The following is a 22,079-nucleotide window of genomic DNA, read 5'->3' as shown; positions in this document are numbered from 1 at the left end:
CGTTTAGGGTCCGCTAAAGTATAGCTTGAAGTTGTCAACTGACATATCATACCCCCACGTTGATATCTGAGGGCTTGGCCTGTCAGGGTGCATGCATATTTCTATATCATGACAGTTAAAGAGGTTATGAAATGGAAAAAAAAAATCTATCTCATCGTATTCTGTATACTCGTAGCTTTCCAATAATACCCAATTTGCGTCACACTGAGCTTGCATCCTCGAGGAATAAACGATCAAAAATTCGAGGGTAATAAAAACTTTCGAAAAATTGTTGTATTTACGGTAAAGCGGCGTGACGTCAGTCGAGGAACTCAGCTCACTTACGAGACGCTACGATGACATTCTTAAACGTCTGAGAACACACAACATTACACTGTTGCAGCGCTCCGTAGTACTTGAGATTTGGTGTTTGGAGTTTTGTGTTTACGTAAATTTATCTCGTTACTGTTAAATATGCCGAGCCGATATGTGGTATCAGGTTGCTCCACCACAAGTAAAGACGGATTTCTACTGCACACACACTCACATTTATATTGATATATATATATATATATATATATATATATATATATATATATATATATATATATATATATATATATATATATATATATATATATATATATATATATATATATATATATATATATATATATAATATATATATATATTAGAGTCTATATCAATCCGCTCGATTGTTCTCCTTCAGGAAAAGTGCCAAAAAGCAGCAGGAGAACATCCTTTGTGACCTGTTATCAATCATAATCTAGTTTTTTGTGGCTTGCATGTTAAAGAGCATCAATGGAAGTACATGTGGTGAGAAAATTGGGTCAATTGAGGCAATTTTAGACCCCTTTAAGCCTCCCAGGAGCAGCGTAGGAAATTTGTTTACCACTGAGTGAAGAGGTTTGTTTACAAGTAACGAAAACTTCCGGCTCGGATAAATTTTCACGGTCATGGTACGGAAAATTGATGGTGCCATGAAAGGCCAACTTGTCAGCTATCCGGTGATGGGTAGCGTTAAGCTAGTGAAAACTTCTATCTAGACTTATTGACCACATTATTTTTGTGATTTAGTGTGTAAGTCAATGGGGCTTTTAATGGGCGTATGCTACCTGAACCCCTCCATAGTATACAAAGCTGAAGTGACTGCTGGAGATTCTAAGTCTATTTATATTGGTATGTGGGGAGGGAAGTTCAAAACAAGGTTAAATAACCACAAAAAGTCGTTCAACTTGAAGAAATATCACGGAGAAACTGAGCTTTCAAAGCATGTTTGGTCTCTAAAAGAAAGTAATAGAGCCTTCCAAATCTCCTGGTCCATTGTCAGGAGATCAAACACATTGATCAACAGCTCAGGTTCTTGTAATTTATCCCAGGCCGAGAAACTAGCAATAATAGATCATTCTAGCCCTAATCTCTTGAACAAAAGATCAGAAATCCTCGCAAGCTGCAGACACCAACCAAAACACCCCCAAAATAAAGTCAAAACTAAGATGAAAGAGAGATAGCTTTTTAGTACACCTCCTGACGATTGCTAGTAAGCATGAAACATGAACTGAAGCATGAAGAGGTTTGGTTGCAAAAATCAAAATTTACATTACGCTCTTCTTCATAACGTGGAATTGAGCACTCTATCGACAACAGCTTTCTTTAATTTAGTTATATTTCTCTTCGCTCTGGTCTGACACATCATGACTGGGGGAAGCATATTGCCCAAGTACGGTGCTTATTCTTTTGATGTTGTTGTTGGAAATGTTGAGGAGTAACCTCACATTAACGTAGATTCTTCTCATTAAGTACCTACGCCTTTGCTATCATGTCAATTTTGTCTAAAGGGTCTCTCATTGTAACTGACCTGATGCACGTGATCCCTCAGGTACTAAAACATTTTTGTTTATTGTTTCTATATTTTCCTTATATTTGGTATAACAACAGCTTGGTATGCTCACATTCAACAGTGAATATGCTCACATTCAACAGTGAAAGGTTTATAATCCGAGTTAGTCATGTTATGCCACAGTGGGTGCTCTCGTATCGCAATGAATAATAATGATGCTATAGCCCAACGGATACCCCCCCCCCCATCCAAACCCAGTAAATTATATTGTTCCTATATATTCACTCATACTAACATTACCAACAGAGCGGTCCAGTTTATCTCTTCAATGCCAATAATTAATGTCTTCCATGATTACCCGTTATGTAACTACGTATAGACGTATATCTGTCCTCAAAATTCCCGAACCCGTCCCCAACTCTAAGCAGAGAATGAGTCTTATCATTAAATATCAAGAATACCAGTGACCATGATCGACTTGAGTAAAGACTACTAAAGTTAGCCTTTTATGTGGAGAGAAAATTGTTACAATACGTTAACGCTGTAGATTCGTCATCTAACATTTCATGATGCTAATATATATATATATATATATATATATATATATATATATATATTATTATTATTATTTTTTTTTAATGTCACAACGTCTTCGTTTCTTTGACTGTGTGTGCGGAAGGAAGATTATTTAAACCGTATCTTAACTTGACATAAATAACAGTGATAACATTAATACGAGATGTTACTTGTTACTGGTTGGTCTTTGTCCTCTGTTCTCCCATATCCAGGCGCGTATCCAGGATTTTCTAACCCGGGGGGCGCGAATTACTATCAGAGCCTTATATAGAGAGAGTTGCGACAACTGAAATTTGGGCGCCATTTTGGGGCCAAATGGGCAACATACAGTATGTGTGGGAATGGGCGTTCAGGTGGATAGGGGAATTTTTCGATGGCATTGTAGAAGTGTGACCGGGATTCTGGGTTTTATTTTTGGCCTGATAATGTTGTGGTGCTTTTGGGCGCCGAGGCTGTGTAAGTAGGGCGTCGAGTGTCGAACGGGAGGGGGGGGGGAGGGATTGGCTGCGCTCAAGTTCAAGGGGATGAGGTTGGCACATTTGGAAGTCCAAATTCAACAGTAGATATTCTGGTACGGTAAAATTGTATTATGACTGGTTATATATCATATTGTAACACATATTGCACAGTTGCGGAATAATGTACATTCTTCCATTGTTGCCATGGTAACCAAACAAAGCCTGTGATTGGTCAAAATTGGGATTAACTGTAACTTGAGCTAGCAATGGCTGATGAAGTTGATATTTGGACATGTGACTGGTACTGACATGGTGCACAGAATTATGAAGCTAGGTCTTTGAAAATTGGTTGCTATGGTAACTAAATGGACCAATCACATCAGGCTTGGGGCGATTACATCTGAATGTAATCGATTACGATTACTTGAGAATGTATGATTACGATTACAGCCTAAAGTTGAAGTAATCGATTACGATTACATTGTAATGTAATCGTGATTACAATCATGATTACATTGTGGTTTCTTGCACAATCCTCTGCATATCTGTTTAATATAACTCTCTGCCGGGAAATAGGGCAATGAAATAGGGCAAGGGAAGGGCATTTACAGTATATACGGACAAAATTGTGGAAGTATATCTAGAATTCCTACCAGGCATTACACATTTATGCCTTAACACGTTTAAGATGTGTAACCCATAAGTCCAGTAAAAAATACAATTTAAACAGACAAAGAGTAAACAGACAAATACTAAAGTAAAACAAATGAAGATTTTCATGCAACACTATATTTTGTAAACTAATAATTTCTGCATAGCAGCAAAACTAAATACTGTTTTACATTATAACACCAAAATAAAACTAAACAGCTTTGAAATGGGGCATTCCACAGTACATGGGACATGGAAGGCCAAAATAAAAGTAAATTATTTTCATCAAAAAGTGGTCAACTCTGGTAAAGCAAATTCTGATCCACCAAAATACTTAATTTGCAGTGATTTTTTTTTAACAGAATAATTCAGGTGATAAAAAATCCTTGAATATGGCGATCAATTCCCCAGTATATAATTTATGTTTATTGTGCTAGAGAATTCTAGAAGCAGGAACACTACTTTGGTCACATTAAAAGCCAATAGTAAGAATTAGTTTAATCATTTCTACTAATTTTGCCCTTCTCATTCAAATTTCACTGTAATCATAAATGTGATTGTATGACATGGACAAACATGATTCCTGAGCCTAATTTGGCCTATGGTTTTCAGTTGACTCTGTTAGTTTTACCTGCTATCCTCTAACAGGACACAATGTTCTAGGAAATATTTTTACCTAGCCTACAGTGATATTTTAGTAACCTAATTTTTCAACATTATTTCATAAAAGATAGTGGAGTTCTGGACCAGTTCAATTCAAATCATCAAGTGCAAAGCAGAATGATTAATCATTTCAATGGTCTGCCAGATCGCCACCCAAATTTTCATAAATAATAATCCGAAAAAGCTCATGACTCCATGGAGCCAAGAAGTTTTCATTAGGCGGCTAGGCTAGCCCTTGGTGATTTGTATTGCACACTGTGCTTCGTAGATCCCCGATTTGTCTTGCCACGCTGGAGCCTTCAATTTAAGGAATATACCCACTAAACTTTGTAGAGATATTTTTATGCACCTTATAACAGATCTCATCCCAACATCGCAACTTTCTTGATCAGAACTTGTTAAAAATAGACCATTTTCATGCCTGAAATTTATGCTCTGTTTTCTGTGATGTTAACTATGCGTGTATGTACACTGCACAGTGCACCATACATAGCTGTAAGGACTGTGTGGTGTAACCCACAGTCCTGGTTATCAGGGATGTAAGTGCAGCCAAAAAAACCCCGGAAACTATTCGGAGAAACCGGGGGAATGTCGTCCTAACGCATCCTACTCCTAGCTCTGAATACTTACGCACTATCGTTATGTTAGGCTAGCTCAAAAGTATTAGCGCTCTAACACATCATACCCCTAGTTCTGACTACTTACACACTATCGTTATGTTAGGCTAGCTCCAAGTAACGAATACGTCGCAGCGAAATCCGGAATAAAAAACAGTCTCACATTTGAAAGCGATCACGAATATCGACTATCATATGCGTATCCCGTAGATTTAGCCGCTCACAAATATCACAAGCGTTATTTCCGAAACTTACTAGTGTCGAGCACCAGCAGTTACGAATCAACGTGAATTAGGCAAGGTTTTTCAACGACAGAAATGAACTATGGCGATTTGAAGTTCGCACGTACGCAACGATGTTCACATGGCACACACAATGTTGTACAGTGCAATGCGATGTGTAACAGGAAATGGTATTTTGGTTGATCGATGAGTGAAAATTGAAGTTAGCTTGCTGCAACAGGCCAGGCATTTTTGCCGCGTTGTGTATTTGATATTTGTACAATTTTGTGGAACTTTATTGGAATTAAAAAAAAAAAACGGATTTCCGTAAAAATACGGAAGACTTACATCCCTGTGGTTATGGACTAGGCTAGGCCTAGTGTTACGAATCTTAGTTCATTGTACTAGGCCTAGGTGAAGTACTCACATCACAAAGTTTGTGATTGGAGTTCGCCTTCCAGTGAAGCCTGTTTACTTTTGCCTCCCATGTTTTCCTCCTATGTAGGTTTGTTGGGAATCTGAAAAGTTTTGAACCGTTTTCGGGACGATTTGAACAGCCCCACGCTGAACAGCCAGGCATTTTGTGATGGCAGCGCAGATGTTGACTGCTCGAACGTACGTTGTTGTCGATCATACGGCCAGAATTAGTTGGCCCCAAAATGGTGCCATGAGGTCACGTGATCGAAAATTCCGGGACCCGAGTTGTCGCAACTCTCTCTATATAAGGCTCTGATTACTATCTAAGCGAAGCGCCACCATCAGTTGGCGCGGAGCGTGCAAGAAAATGTTTGGTTTTGATACCCCCCAGATCACCGGAAATGGCACTTCTCGGGCTTGAAAATGAAAATGAAAGTATTTCCCAAAAGTTTTTTTTCCATCCATAACCTTTTTGAAGATTGTCACCAGTCACACATCAAGTTCGACCTCATTGCATGTCCTATTGATCATTGCTTTTGTAGGTGATTCTACGTCACGGCCCACAATATCCGAAAGCCCCACTTTTCAAGGTTTTAAGCCCATTATTTGTTGAGAATTTGAACATTCACATTTCTCGTGAATAAAATCACTTCAAAACATACTTATAATGTTGCACAAACTTCAATCTATGGATAACCAATATAGAAAAACCTCCTTCAACCCCTAACAGACAGGTCAAAATTGCACGAGTAGAGGAAAGTATGATGAATAATGTTGGTCAGGAAATTTTTTAAAATTCAGACACAGTTAATTTATTGGTGTAGAAATATTGCAACCTCTTATAATGGCTATTGTAAAACTTCGTTGAAGGAACAGAAAAATAGCAGATATTTCCGATATCAGGTATATCGAAACCGAACACTACACACATAGGCGTAGGTCCCGTAGGAGGCGGGGGCTGCAGCCCCCCCCCCCGCAACCCAATTTTTTTCCAATTCTTTTCGGACATCTACTGAAAGAAAAATAAATAGCAATGAATAGCTTAAAAATTATCTCTGTGGTAATTAAAATAAAGTTCTAAGCTTGGCCTACATTACTACTGCAAAAGAGAGTTTTGACATAAATGGATCTGTATGCTTTTCTCCATCTACATAAGATATTTCGTTGTTTACATTAGCATTTGGCGGTATACTGTGCAACTTTGACGGGCCGTGCGGTACACGATGCCATGCAATATAATGACCGATGTTTGCTTATATGATATTGGCATCGATATGTTGAACGCGCGCTTTTCGCGCGAAAAATTTTGGCTTTTTTTTTTCGGGCAAGTCATTACAGCCCCCAAATCCAATTGGGCTCCTACGCCATTGACTACACACATAGACAGTTTTTTAGGCTGTTCATCGTGGAAAATGCATTTCAATGCTCACTGATATGATGTTATATCTGCTCTTTGCTTTACAAATTCGAACAGGCGTGTAGCGAGTAATTGCCTGTAGGCAAACTATCTAAGCGAAGCGCCACCATGAGTTGGCGCGAAGCGTACAAGAAAAATTTTGGCCGAAAATGCCTCCCAGATCGCTGGAAATGACACTTCCCAGGCCTTGTAAGTTGCATCTAAGCATTGTCTATTTTGAAATTACTAGCGATGTCATAAAGAAAATTTGCTCGATGGGGGGGGGGGCGGTCGCCCCTTTCCCGATACATCCAGTTGGTCACTTCATGGTCCGAGGTTAGAATGTGTGGTTCTTCGGCATATATATGGACGTATGTTTATGGACATTACTTTGGCATCGAGTTAATGCACGTTGTAGAACCGGGAGCTAATCCAGGCGTTATCCCGCATCATTGAGGTCTGATTATTTACATTGTATGAGCCCAGTACTTTATATGATAATCACAGATAAGTAAGTTATGCATATTAGTTGTGAATATATAGCCATAATGAAGGTGTTATGATGAATGGACGATCTAATTTAATGTACATCGAGTGGTGATGTAAAACGCGTAATATGCTAAGTACATCTCTTTAAGTGAAGACATATTTATTAATATAATTTACTCTCATTGGTTTCTGTTATTATTTTTCTAAAAAACTTATTTTCTTTTCAGAAAAATAATACAAATGTTTACTTATAGTTAGGATTGCTGGAGACGTTTAACAATGTAGTGGTTATGTCAATTATGTTGTCTCAAAGTCATACATGTTATGTTTGTAGTAACTGTTGAAATTTTGTGCTCGGTTGTTAATTACCATACCGATACTCTTGAATTATTAACAGACTTTTATAACATGCATGTCATATTAGTAAAGAGGTATATATTTCTGTTTACATAATTTTTTTTTTTTAATGCTTCTACATTTGTAATAAACGTGCATACACAAACAAAATAAGATTTTGTCTTTGCTCTTGTAGAATTTGGTGACCTCGAAAATAACAATAAGGAATGGATGAGGATGGAAGGCCCAAACGTTGCAATTTATTATCCTCTTACTTATTATATAAGAACATCATTAGTAATATATAATAAATATGACAAATAGCCGAAGATAAATTTTAAACAATAAAACGCATTACTACTTACCGACTATACCGTAGTCACAAACCCCTTCCACACCCCACCCCCGGACCCTGAATCCTTCGAGATCCACTAATGCATGCATACTGGTGTATATTCAAAACACGCGGGAAGTAACACGAACTTTTTAAAACCCTTTGTTCAGTTCATACAGCTTAGTATTTAGCCTTCCTTATCATATTTCTGCCCTCTATAAATAGTGATGTGAGTACAAAGAGTGGTACCAAAAGGTTTCTTAAACGTTCTTTGAAAACTTAAAATGTGACCCTTAAGTTGACCTTTGGCTTACACGTCCTTTATGGTTACTTTATCAAACATGTTAGAGTGCATCAAATTGATGGAAATTACCTCAAAAAACAAGAATATTGCAATGTAATATTTTGTCAGTGATTGCATACGTTTTGGTTACCATGGTATCCGTACAACAGAACAACGAAGCGGGTTAGCAGAGTAACACATACTACTACAGAGTTTCTTTCTATTTTATAATTTATTTCCAGTTAACACTAATACAATAATCACCCCCCCCCCTTCCCCACCAACCAAGACATTTTTTAGATCGGAACCATTGAAATGGAGTAATACAAGCAGCTCCTCTTGTGTCCATGTGTGCAAGTGACCAACATCATGGCAACCATTACCACGCTGAAGAACAACCAGTTTCGTGGTTTCAAATAGAACACAGATCCGTCCTTTCAATATATTTATATATAAGCATGCTTGGACGCACACACTTATGTTAGTCACGTATACCATGGATTAATATTAATTTAAGCAAGTGATTCTTCAAATCCCCTGAAGCTTTTCAAGGAACAGTGATACTTTATTGGGAAGGTTATATTGAAATGGAGATCACCACAATTGACTTTTCTAGTTTCAGACTACATATCAAATGTGATGTTCAGTTATAGCATTGCTTATCTCATTTTGATCGCGAGGGATAATTTGATCATCAATAACGGTGTATCAACTCGAAATAATCAAATTAGAGTAGTTAACCGTGTAATCGATTACCGATTTATCAATAAGGTAGCTATTTAATATATACCAACCCAATGTAATATTAGTCAAATTGAGATATATGACATCATTCTATCTGATTTTCCAATAAATGCAATTTCATTTTGAAATATTCAGTGTTGACATTATCTTAAACAATTCGCCTAAAACAATTAGAAACAGACGGTGCATGTTACGCCAAATCAGAAGGTTATTTTAATTTTTATATTTTTCAAATTTGTGTCATCATATGTAATGACACCTGACTAGTCCAGCTAACAAACAATATTCTAAGAGTTAGTATCAAATTGTCTTTTTTTCCCCCAGAATTAACACAAGAGCTCTTTTCAAGGCATGTTATATCTGAATTACTGAGGCATTTTTAAATTTACTTAGCTGACACGTACAGCTAGGATTAATAAGACGTATTGGTAATAACGATAACTGGGTGTGTACGGCCATCATGCAGCAGACGGATGAGTTGACGTGATGAAGTATTTCTGACAAAAGACAGAAAACTACCGGGTTGTAGTTCCATCGTTTCAAGGCCGAGGGAGGGAGGATTCCTCTGAATAAATTATTTTAATCTAAAAGATAGTATTTAAAGTTAAATGGAGAGGTATATCCCTACCCCACAGTGACGTGTATTACACATAATTAAGCCGTCAAAAGTATTAAAATATTTTCATATGCAGCAGCCATTTTCAACCTTCAACGTCAGGTAACGCTAGCAAAAGAGACTCGTATGATAATATGCATTTATACTTAACGACTAAACAGTTAATATTTCTCCAATGAATACAAAAGCTGCTAATAATCACAACGGTTCCGCCATAACAAAACACATCGGTCGAACCCGGTCTAGCACGTCAAGAGAATCAACGAAATAACTATCTCGTCAGATGTCACGAATGATGACTTCTTATAATGATTATAATGTTAAACCTTGCAGCTCAATTGAAAATGGCAACACCAGTTGACGAGACCAGTGTTACACCCGATATGAACAGAGAACACAGTAACTAATGTACATCGTTTGTACCACAGTAACGACTGGACCGTGCTATAAATCGGTAGCATGTGCTACTCTGATTTCATTGAGAACTGACGATATGTGTAATCCCCAAAAAATTCAGTTTCTTTTTAGGGCTTACAATCCTAAGAGCACATGCTACCGGTGTGTCAGATTTATCAGCACGATCCAGTTTTTACTATGGGACAAAACTTATTTATTTATATAAGTTACTGTAAACTCTAAGAAAACTGTTTCAGCGTTTAAACAGTTCGGAACCTTCCCCTGCATGGTGGCATTGCGATAGTACATTGAGTTATATTGATTCAGTCATAGTGATATGAAGGGGAAATTCCCTGAATAGGTTATTTGATGGCTACCGGCAGGGAAGAGGATGGAGTGTGGAGATTAGTGAACTGATTCTTTTACAGTAATCCAGTTTAACACAGAAGTCACTTTTATAGAACGGGAGAGGATTATATCATTGTGCTGTGCACATTAACATAAAAAAAAGGTAAAATGGTTATATATCAATGTTAGGATTGATAAATAATTGTTGACACATATTATTCAGTGTTGCTATTTTGATAATTTTTTTTTCAAAATTTTAAATATTACTGAGGGATCATCAGGAAAGCAGTGCTTCTGCACTAAGCACGACTACCCGTATTAAAGATGACGATAAAAAAAAAATAAGCTTTAACAAAATCATACCTTCACAAAGGTGTCCTTTTGATTCCATGATTTAAAGCGACAATAGCATTATTAACCATGGATTTATGGATTTAGCCTTCATATGTATATCATATTCAGTACTAAAATATGCACATGATGTATTAGCAGGAAATCCGCTGCTGGGAATCACCTACAATGGTTGCTAAAATCATAAATCATATACATTTAAAAAGAAGTGAAAATGAATTTCGTTGTAACCTAAATCGATTATCTCGACACTTCTTATATGGCTGCATATGATGAATATTTACAACATTTAAATATACTCCATTGTTTTTCTTTCTGTGTTATCTTATACATATTCTTTACTTATAATTTTTCCTCTTGTTTAGGGATTCGATGAGACGAGTTTCCAAATAAACCTGGCATAATTCAATTAACTGTAAGTCAATACAGCTGAATACTCTCTACTTAAGTATTTATTATATGTTAAAATGCATTATTTTTGTTTTTTTGTAATTGTAAAATCCTAATATATCTAACCAAATTCCATCATCAGCCCGATTGTTTATCCCTATATATGTAATTTTCTTATCCGGTCACTTATATCAACTGTATCAACTGCCATTGATTTTGTTATATTTTGTATTAGCAAAGCTGATCCTGATTAAATGTTTGAAAAAAAAGTGATAAGTTCATTCCATTGACAGAAACAAACATATCTGTTTATTATTGTAATAATGTTGGATCCACAACCTTCCTTTCCCACTGCTTAGGCGTAATAAGGCCATATCTTGAAATATTTATACTTTTTTTTTGGCTAACATGTGTGTTATCACTAAAACGGTTATATAAACGGTTGGTATAATTCCACCCTTCTTCCTTACATTATTAATTTTATCGGGAAAAATGAGAGATTATCACGAGTCTTTCCTTAATACTAACAGGACAAAAACTGTCAGTAAGCAATTGAAAGTTTAATAAGGAAACGACTATGTGTGATATGGTGACGTCACTATATTGGACGACACACATAATTTCTTCTTGGCTCGTGGTATTGTTGACACTTCTTCCAGGGGGTGGGTTGGAAGAGGGTGGTCAAGGTGTCATCTCTCCATTGTTCTAGTAATATGTATTTTGCTCGACCCATTAATTCTAATAACAATTTTGCCTAATATACATTATTTTATCTTTATATTAGAGCAATGCAAAATGCAGGTTAAAATGGCGTCGCCAATCATCAGCTGTGACGTCATTCACTTTTTTCTCAAAAAGATGCCACTATTTCCATTGGGAACGGATCTACTTAAGAGATTATGTTGTAAACTGTTAATATCTTCCAAATACTACAATCATCGTCAGATACATCTCCAGTATAAAACACATGCAACTAGCCTACTATGATTGTGACGATATCAAATGCTTATAGTCTCAAGACAATGGCATGATGACTGGATGAACACATTCGTTATGAAGGCTCTTGTAGAGGGATCAGGTTGTACGATAATAATAATAACTCCATATAATACAAAGCAGTAACATTTGAAAGATAAACTGTTAAATTTACATTGTGTGTTAAAGGATGAATTTAGGTGGACTTTCAGTTTTAAATGTTATAGTCCAATGAAAGGAGTGTTATTAATGTTTCTTCAGCTTTTCTGGTTTTATAAGATGTTCACCTTTAAAATATGATAAATGTCCGGAATACTCCTTTAAGGCTAAATTGATGATGACGTCGGTCCTTTAGTGCAGGCCTAAATTTCCATGTTAGCATTGTGATTTATACATTTTAATAACTCAACAAAATCAAATTTTGTAACTTTGTTCTTAAAACATAGCATATTTGGATGATTTTCAACACCATTTCTCCCGTTTCGAATTTGTACTTCATAGTGAACATGTTAGTTAAATTCATATTGCTAAGAGCCAATCAAGCTTTTAATGACGTCATCCATGAACCACTACGCCAAAAGTGTATGAGACTATTTTTTCTGTTACTTGGATGAGTGGAACACTCTTCCAAATCACATCAAGGATGCTCAGACTATTCATATAAGTAACTGCTCAAATGTTATCTTTTTCAAGAAGTGTATTGTAATTAATTTCATGGAACTGTCTTGAGCGCCTTTGAACAACTTTTGTTGATTTTGGCGCTATATATATGTCTTCTGATTGATTGATTGATTGATGTCAAGTATTGAGAAAGGGAAGAAAAGAGCACAATCCCTATCTTACTCCTTGTGTGTATGTATAGGGTCGGGCGGGCGGGAGGGGGGGGGGGGGTGTTGGAGGTTAAATGATGCACCCACCACATTGGTGACCAAGCAGATGCTATAATAATCATTTGCATCATCAACATAACTCTAATTTGTAGAATGGGAATTAAACGTCAATGTGCAGTAGTTTTTATTATTTTATCTTTTCCACAATATGTAACAAAGTCTTTGTTATTTGCCTAAATGAAGGGAAAAACGATGCAAAGCAACTGCATGGACATTTCATCAGGATAATCAGAAAATATTTCTCTTTCATCAGCTGAGATATTTTCAGCACATTATGTATACATTGAATTTATATAAATTATATCATATCAGTTTGAGAGGTACTTTTTCTTTACACAGATTTTTGTCGTATAAGCCAAATATAATGATTTGGTTTGTGTTTCTTTTTAATTTAAACGCTTTGCTCCCTTTACTATTGTTTTCTTTATTTTATCATTATTTTACTTTGTGTTATAAACGATTCTACATGCGTTCAATTCATGTACTTTTAATTCTTGTAATATTAATTCCATTATCACCGTTCCTAGTGCACGTTATATGTTGATACATCATATGGTGGTGTCTGTTACTTAATAACTATGATTCTATCATGTACAATAATGAAAGAAGGTAATATCCTGTACATTAAAATTACGTTAACTTTAATTTCAAAGCTCTGCTCCCTTTGTTATATATTTTTCATTTTATATTTGCTTATTATTGTTTATTACATGTTGTAACTGATTTTATAGTTCTTTAACTTTCTTACTGCTTAATGGTATTAAGTTATATTAATTCCATTTACACTGTCCCTAAAACACCCTCTATGGTGACAACCATATGACGTGGCTAGTACGTAATCACTGTGATTCTAACATGCTGATACTATAGGAAGGTATTATGCGTTTAGTTAAACTCAATTTCAACGATTTCTTTCGATTTCTTATACTTTTCATTTGATATCTTTATTATCGTTTTGAATGAATAGAAACTCATTCTTTATTTTTTTTTATTGCAATACAGCTTTTCTTTCCTTCCTTAAGTTAATCTGGTAAGTGTAAAGTGTTTGTTTATGTACATTATACCCCTCACACGCAGTCTCCACGCTAGATGAATATAACATAAACGCTGACAATGCTTACTGAAAAAAATTTACCACAAAGATACCGGCAGAATATCACTAAGCTACAAGAACCCTTTCAAGTATAACAATTTCTTTAAAGGAAGTGGATAATCAATTCGTTTGCGGTTTATTAGGGTTTTACTCTAACTGCACATGAGTGTATACAATCCTGTCATCAACTAAAGAAACAACTAGTCCTAAGGCATCCCTTACGATTCATTGGCAGATCAGTGCAACATGTTTATTACTCCCTTCAAGTAATGATATGATATGATAACTTCCTATATAACAAATGGTATGTACTGATCTTGTATAATGTCACGGGAAGAAATTAAAAGAAAACTACCAATGGTATGTTGCCAATAGTTTTATCTTTGTATCTGTGTCTATATAATGTAGTCTGTTTCATGTTCTATAATCTAACTCGTTACTTATCCAGCGGCGAGAACAAGATTTTAAAAGGTGGGGGAGAGGGATTAAAAATTCTCCCCTACCAAATGGGCAGAATGGGCAGAATAAGATAAAGGATGGGTGTTGCCGTGGAGTGATTGAAACCAATCTCGTATACAGGGGGCTAGGGTCCTCTCCAAAAACATAAATAAATAAAAAAGTATAATGGTGCGTTCTGAGGTATATTAATACTTTACTTTAGGTATTTATAAGTAGCTCCAACCGTAAGGTTGTGTTAATACAAATAATAAAATCAAAATGTCCTTACCTGGCCTAAAAGAAATATACTTCAAATTACGCAGTCTATGGCATATTTATACTTTAGATTAGGTCTTTATAAGTTACCCTAAATGCAAGGTGTTGCTAATACATACTTTGTGTTAGGCTGAAAAGCCGGCTGGAAGAGTAAACCCCTAGTACACTATAGTGGTCCATTCTTCCCCGACTGCATGCAAAAATCCCCAGACTGACCATCGAAGGTGGAAGAGGCGCACGTGGGCTGAAAACATAGATAAAACCATCAAGGAAACATCCTAAACATCAGCATAATGGGCTAGATAAAAACTAATTTATATATAAATGGAAGAACAGTGCTCGTTTGTGATTATTTTGACTGCCTCTGATGATTAATGCACCGAGAAAACACCTTTTCTTTCATTTTCCCAGTAATGTAAATCATATAGATACCGTTACTTGGTATACATGTGACAATAAGCCTAAACACAGTAGCTATGGTAAGTCTGTAAATTATTGCTACTGTTCTTAGCAATAAATAAACTCGAACTAATATATGTATCAGGAAACCTGTAACCACCTCTTTCAGTTTTTTGCTCCTGGGATATGTAGCCTAGACTATACAATCACATTATTTTGACAAGTTAACTCTTTTCCCAAACGTTTGCTGTTTATCAAAAAGATAGGACAGAATATATTTGAAGGCCAACACATTGGGTTTACTACTGCTTTGCTTACTAGTAACAGCCTGCTGTTTAGTTATCATACAAATAGTACTCGCATCATAATAATAGTTATTTAATACCAAAAGGAAGATATGTGAACGACATAACTTCACACTGGAACAGTGCGATTGGAAACCAATCTCTCATATCAATAAACAATTTCGTTTAATTAAGTGAGAAACACAGTCCAATCAAATAATGACCAACCAAGGTAGTGTTAACTATAATAATGATGTTTAGAAGTCGAAAAATCAAATAACATACAAATTGACAAATATAAACACGAATTTTACGACACTTTTACGCCAATTGCTAAACATTACGCGAATTAAAAGAAAGTAATAGATGAAAGTCGTTGCATAGCTCAATACTTTGATTTGTATGGTGGCACTGGTTTGCTTTCTGTTAAATGAGAGCATAAATATATCTTATTTGCTCCCACCCATCCCCTTACCACACAGACCGATCATGTTGAGTGTCACGCAGTTAGTTCGTTATAGTTCGTTATATGTTATTTTTCTCTGATTTACTTTGGTAAGGTACTAAACTTTAAACGCGCAATTAAAAGCTTTGTTTGTTAACTAACTTACCGACATCATGTATCCTACCTTAACAATACTCAGTGGTCGGATTATGGGAATTTAGGGTGAGAGGGCATAAATAAAACAAACTTGTGAACCATCTACATATTTGCCTATTCATATTACGATTTAATTTATACAAATTACAAATTATATAACGTCCGCGACTGCACAGTTAGTAAAAACGTGTGACTATATATCAACGAAATATCTAATTTTGAACTAAAATACACAACGTAACACATAAGGAATATTTTGATTAACATAACGAATTTAAAAACCCCGTTAGTTAAGACGAATCCAATATCTGCGACATTTCTTTAATTTTTAACTAAAAAAAAAAGAATGAAAGAAACAATGAACGTAGCAAGACAATTATCAGCAATTAGTGTGTTAACGGTGACCACTTTGATGTCGTACAGGATTACCAAAAGCTTTGGGTATCGTTTCATAGTAAAAAATATTCTCATGAAGAAACAACCTATTGTAGCATCCATCTTTGTTAGTAGCAAAACCAGAGAGACAACACCGTTGTCTTCTTTTCTGGATTACAAATCATATAAAAAGGGATGTCTCGTCAAAGTTTCAACATCTGCTTATGATATTGTTTTGTTTGCTAAAAGTGTTTTTAAGAAAAGCAAAGAAAGCTTAGTTGCTCATTCAGATGTACAAGAAAATTTGGTAAATTATGTGACTCAGAATTACCCTCATGAATAAGTGATTTCGTCTTGCTTAATTTGTAATTTATTTGTTTTATTTGTAATATTTGTAAAAAGTTTCTACACAGCTTTCTTCGTGTCAGATGTCATTGCCTGGCAAAAGAAGTGACCTCTCATCCTGGAAACAGATTCAGCAGTAAATGTGTAGCAACGAGAGCTGTGGTACAAATACACTAGCTCTGTGTGTGTATATTCCACGCAAAATGATGAATGCACAGTTATAAATTTGTAAAATTTATCTCAAATTTCTTGTGTATGTTTTATTTTTTTAAATATATACCTATATTAACCGTGTATATTTACGTACGTAAAATATGCATAGAAGTGGGGGCGTTTCGATACCTGGCCCTAAAATGACGCACATGAATTCAGCTAGCCAATCTCTCCTACCATTGGGTCTCTAGACACGGTGATACAAGAGAGCTCACAGCAATAACTGTATCCATGTTGTACGTACATAATACCTCCGTTAGTGCTTTCGCATATATCTATATTCGAGTTTACTATACCGTCGAACATAGTGTCTTTTCAATGGAAAAGTTTCGTTGTAATTGTATAGGCGTCTATATTGATACGTACTGGACAGTTCTCTACACAGCATGTAGTATATTCTACATGTTGGATGTATCTTGACATCGTTCTTCGTCTTAATTGTTCAAACATCTCCAATGATATGGTTGCGAGAAAAAAAGAGGACATTATTGGAGGACATATACAGAATGTCTATGGCTGGTTAGAGATATTTTACACTCTGTCTGAAGCTGTTTGTCTGTCTGTGACGATAGCCTATGTCTAGCCTGTGCATATAGCATAAGCCTAATCCTTTTGTTTTTAATTTATGTTCTTATGCATGACGTGATTAGAGGTGAACCGTCGTGAAAAGTGTCAGTAATATAGAAGTATATAGTTACACAGTAGGCTAAATAGTGTTGAAATTAACGATATTTATTCGAAATGGGTAGAGCTTGCCATTATAAATGTAGTGCTAAGTGTGTCATACTTGAATTCCCCGTAAAAGCTAGTTCTTTCTCGGGATATCTACTGTATCGACAATAGTCTACTATGTATAGTGTCATTGTTATCGCATCATCTTTCGATATTTTAAACAATGCCATGGACAAGCGAATGCACTGAATGTCAACTTTTAACGTTGAAAGTTTACAGTCTTGTTCAAAACCTCTCACACGGCATTGAAACTTAACCCTGGTAATTTATAACTTGTAACACCTAGTATGGAGAGGGCGTGTATCAAGCTAGCATGTGATTTCATAAACAATTCCAATGTTTAGCGTTAAGTTCTTCCTACTCAACTGACTTGTTTCAAACTTCTGTGACATATGCAAATATCATTCACTCGTACACACATAGATATATGGTTACACTTATTAAAAAAACACTTTTATAATTATAATATATGTAAGATAACTAACACCTGAGTGGATTCAACAACAACCAAAAACGTTAACTATTGCCCCGTACCCAGCTTGATGTTACTTTCTTACCTTTGTTTACTAAAATACCACTTCATGACCGGTTTCGTCATTTTGGGACTCATCAAGCGAAGTTAGGAATTAAATACGGACCTTAACCACAATGACTTTATTTATGTGAACGCGTATTACTTGATTAAAGTTAAGTTTTTCCGTGGTTTTGATCTTTACTAGTTTAATATATGTCTTTCATACCACTTGCGACACATTCAGTTCAGAAAAAAAATACGTCTTGACTTGCCTCAAAAAAATGGTAACTTTGTGTACATTGTCAGCTTCAAAGCTACAGGGCTGCACTCTGTAAAATTGTAACACGTAATACGCCCTTAATAACAGTCACACAATCACCGTGTTCGAGTATATCGGGCCTAAGTCTGTGACAAAAAAGACTGGGGTTCGATGAATTTGTCTAATGAGTCCCAATAGGACGTAACCGGTGGTGAAGTGGATTTTTTACTGGTTATTCATATATTTAGAGTTATAATTTAATGTATAATGATGCCTTAAAAACTAGAATCAAACCATTGCCTTCCGCTGTTTTACCTGTCGTCAAGCCTCCGACAATTTCAAGTTTTAACGAGTTGTTACCAATCGCCCTCATCTCTCGTCAACATCATTTTTATCGTCGACGGCGTCATGGTCTTTTTTTTTTTCAAGTTTTCTTTCTTAACTTCAAAGAAGACAACGGTTTGTTCGTCATTTACATAAATCAGTTTATGAATGCAATAAACCAATCACCACATGAAACTGTTTCCCTTTTCACCACTACAGATATCCTCTTCGCTCTAACCCCGACATGCACACTGTAGTTATTGTACCATGAAAGGGTATTGTATTTACACCCTGGTCTCGTCCTGAATGGAGTACCTTTCAATGTGTTGGAACTACTATGATCCTCACCAAATTCCTTGTGTTAGAACACTTTGATGTGGAAACACTTTATCAACACCGATATATCAAGTTTAACGAGTAGAGACATTTGTCTTTTTTTCCCAACCTTATACCTGTTGCTATGAAATTCTGCAACGTTAGATCAATCAATATTTTATTGTTCATTGCCACGTGTGAACATTTGGCCCGATCTTACGCAATTGAACCTAGACCAAGGTGGAAACATGTCAACGCAGATTGAGGCCTTCTCGTTTACGTGCTGTGATAAACGAATATTTGTTCTACTACGCGTAAACTTCATAATAGATGCACGCTATGAAGCTAATGAGGGCCTTATTGAACTTAGTGTTATATACACACTTAAAAATAATTGCTCAACATGGGGTAAAATGGAACACCTCTATGGTGTAAAATGGGAACATGGTCAACAGATGTGTAAACTTTACACATTAATGCTTTGGCAAAGTTTTACCTTACTGTTGGGGTAATATTTTACCACACAATGTGTAAATTATTTTACCAAACTAGCATTGTGTAAAATTTGCACAACAATGACCATGTTCCCTTTTGTACCCCATTTTGTGTAAATTTTACCCATGTCAAGCAGGGCACTGGTTTTACCCCACAGTTGTGTAGTTTTTTTGCAAAACAGTTGTGTAATATTAGCACACCTATTGGGGTTACTTTGTTTTTGCAAAACAGTTGTGTAATATAAGCACACCTTTTGGTGTTACTTTTACACACACACTTGTGTAAATAATATAATTTATGTATACTGTGAATGTTTCAAACTAGTGTCAAAAACATTTCCCTTTGAACAATTTGATATAACTTCCATACGTGCATATGCTTGCGTGTTAATTAAGGTTGCAATAATTTTAAGACTTTGGTATATATGACCCAACATGAGGACAAACATTGGCTCTTTGGCAAGGATGCATATGATCTCAGTGCAAGAAAATAACACACTTGTAACATCAAAATGAAGTGATAAAATGTATTAAGACTTCTGTAAATAACTTTCAGCTTATCAAAAAAAAAATTGAATTTTCTCTCTTACACAAAATAGAACATGAAAATCATAGAAGTGACTACCATTACAGTATAAGCAGCAATGCAGCCACATATATAGGTCAATAATACTTTTCACAGTACTATTTGCTACAATACTATTTGCAGAGGAGCCATTGCATAATGAAATGTACTATTCTTTTTCTTAATTGTTTTTATAACCAGGTTGGTGTGTGTGTTGGGGGGGGGGGCTTTTTCATGACCCCACTGGCTATGGGCTTGCAAATAATTTAAACTCAAGTTTAGGTAAAAGACAAGATTAGCTACATATCAAGCAGTTAAAACATACACATGACTTTTAAATCCTTGTCCTTGTCCTTGACATTTTATTCCTGGGTATTTCCTGGATATCAATCTCACATAGCAATTATATAGCCAATAAAATCTACATTTTTTCAAGTTGTTTGTGCCTAAACGTTGACCTCATCAACGAGTTATTCAGAAAGTTTTCCAACGTTCAGGCAGTATTATGTAGAAATAATGTAAAGTGTATAATTACTATGTGTTGGATAACCATGCTAGATGCCTAAAACCCTATGAAACTCAACTTTACTAAGCTGTTATATTTCTAAAAGATCTAACATATTTTACATCAACAAATGTTACCAAAAAACTTAACCATCCCATATATGCTTTCACAGTTGTTGAATAAACCATACTGGAGACCTCAAGCCCTGTAAAATCACCTATAATCTGTGATATTTCACAAATATCTAACATATAATAGAAAGAACTCAACACAAGTTTAAAAACACCAGACAAATATTTATGTGAGATGAAACTAAAATCATCGCTTATATGTTGTGCACAGTTCTTCAATAAAACATGCTGGAGAACTAAAGCCCTGTAAAATCACTTGTAAGCAATGATAACATATAATAGAAAGAACACAACACAACTTTGAAAACACCAGAAAATATCTATATAGGAACAAACTAAAATCATCACATCTTTGTTAAACTGTCTAAAGTTTTACATACCCTTGTAACCTGAAGTTAAGAGAAGCTAGAGGTCTAACATTTGTTTAGCTTTACATAGCACAGGCCAATGGATACAAAGAGCGGGCCCACTTCCAGTGCTTTCTCCTCAATGATGACGAAGAGCTACTGGAGCGGATTCCTTGTTAACCATGATGAAAATAATGCCATGTTGCTGACAGCGGTCTTACATACTTGATTTGAAATGATAGTATGCCCTGAATGCCCTGATAGACCCTGGTTCAATAGGTACTTTAATATCGTAAATGAGAGTGTCTAAAGCATTCCATACCCCCATAGCCTGAGGTGGATAGCAGAGGTCTAAAACCTGGTAAGCCTTGTAGCAGAGGTCAATTGCTGCAATGAGTGTGTCTACTACCATTGCCTTTCGCTCAATGATGACGAAGAGCTGCTGTGGCTGGCAGTAGGTGCCTCCCAAGATCAAAACGAATGGCTGTGTACGTCCATCAAATTGAGTCAAGTATTGCTCTAAGTTTACACCCTCCTGAAAAGACAAGTTATAATATAAAATTTATATATATTGACCACAATCTGAGAAATATGTATAGGTAACCTTAAAGTTGTGTGGTTTTAAGCATATCTGACCAATGCTAGTAAAAAAGAAACAGGTTTCTTCAGGGGGAACTTTTACAACACACAGGTCATACTTGTCTTGACACCAAAAAAGGATTTGAAATATTATTCATTCATACTTAGTAAAGATTCCTAAATCCTATTGGTCCATTCAGGTCAGCTGACCGTGGTTAATCCTGTGAGTAACGCGCGGTAAAATTACGGGGCATCACTTTAATAAATCTTTCGTTATATGTAACCAAAAATGTTTCGTT

The 22,079-nt window shown here is 35.7% G+C and overlaps 2 protein-coding genes across 2 annotated transcripts in view; both read right to left on the bottom strand.

The window, feature by feature from the left end:
• Window positions 1-22,079, bottom strand: part of LOC139983536 (uncharacterized) — a 124,279-nt gene that overhangs the window by 22,687 nt on the left and 79,513 nt on the right. The window lies entirely within an intron of this gene.
• LOC139982862 (uncharacterized) overlaps window positions 19,539-22,079 on the bottom strand; it is a 44,308-nt gene continuing 41,767 nt past the window's right edge. The window contains exon 4 of the mRNA XM_071996010.1: window positions 19,539-21,736. Within this exon, the coding sequence (XP_071852111.1) occupies window positions 21,419-21,736 (318 nt within the window). The 3' untranslated portion in view covers window positions 19,539-21,418. The remainder of the gene's footprint in view (window positions 21,737-22,079) is intronic.

Source organism: Apostichopus japonicus, chromosome 16 (assembly GCF_037975245.1).
Source record: "Apostichopus japonicus isolate 1M-3 chromosome 16, ASM3797524v1, whole genome shotgun sequence".
NCBI classification, from domain to species: domain Eukaryota; kingdom Metazoa; phylum Echinodermata; class Holothuroidea; order Aspidochirotida; family Stichopodidae; genus Apostichopus; species Apostichopus japonicus.
Note: the sequence above shows the minus strand (reverse complement) of the source record. Positions and strands in the feature narration are given on the sequence as shown.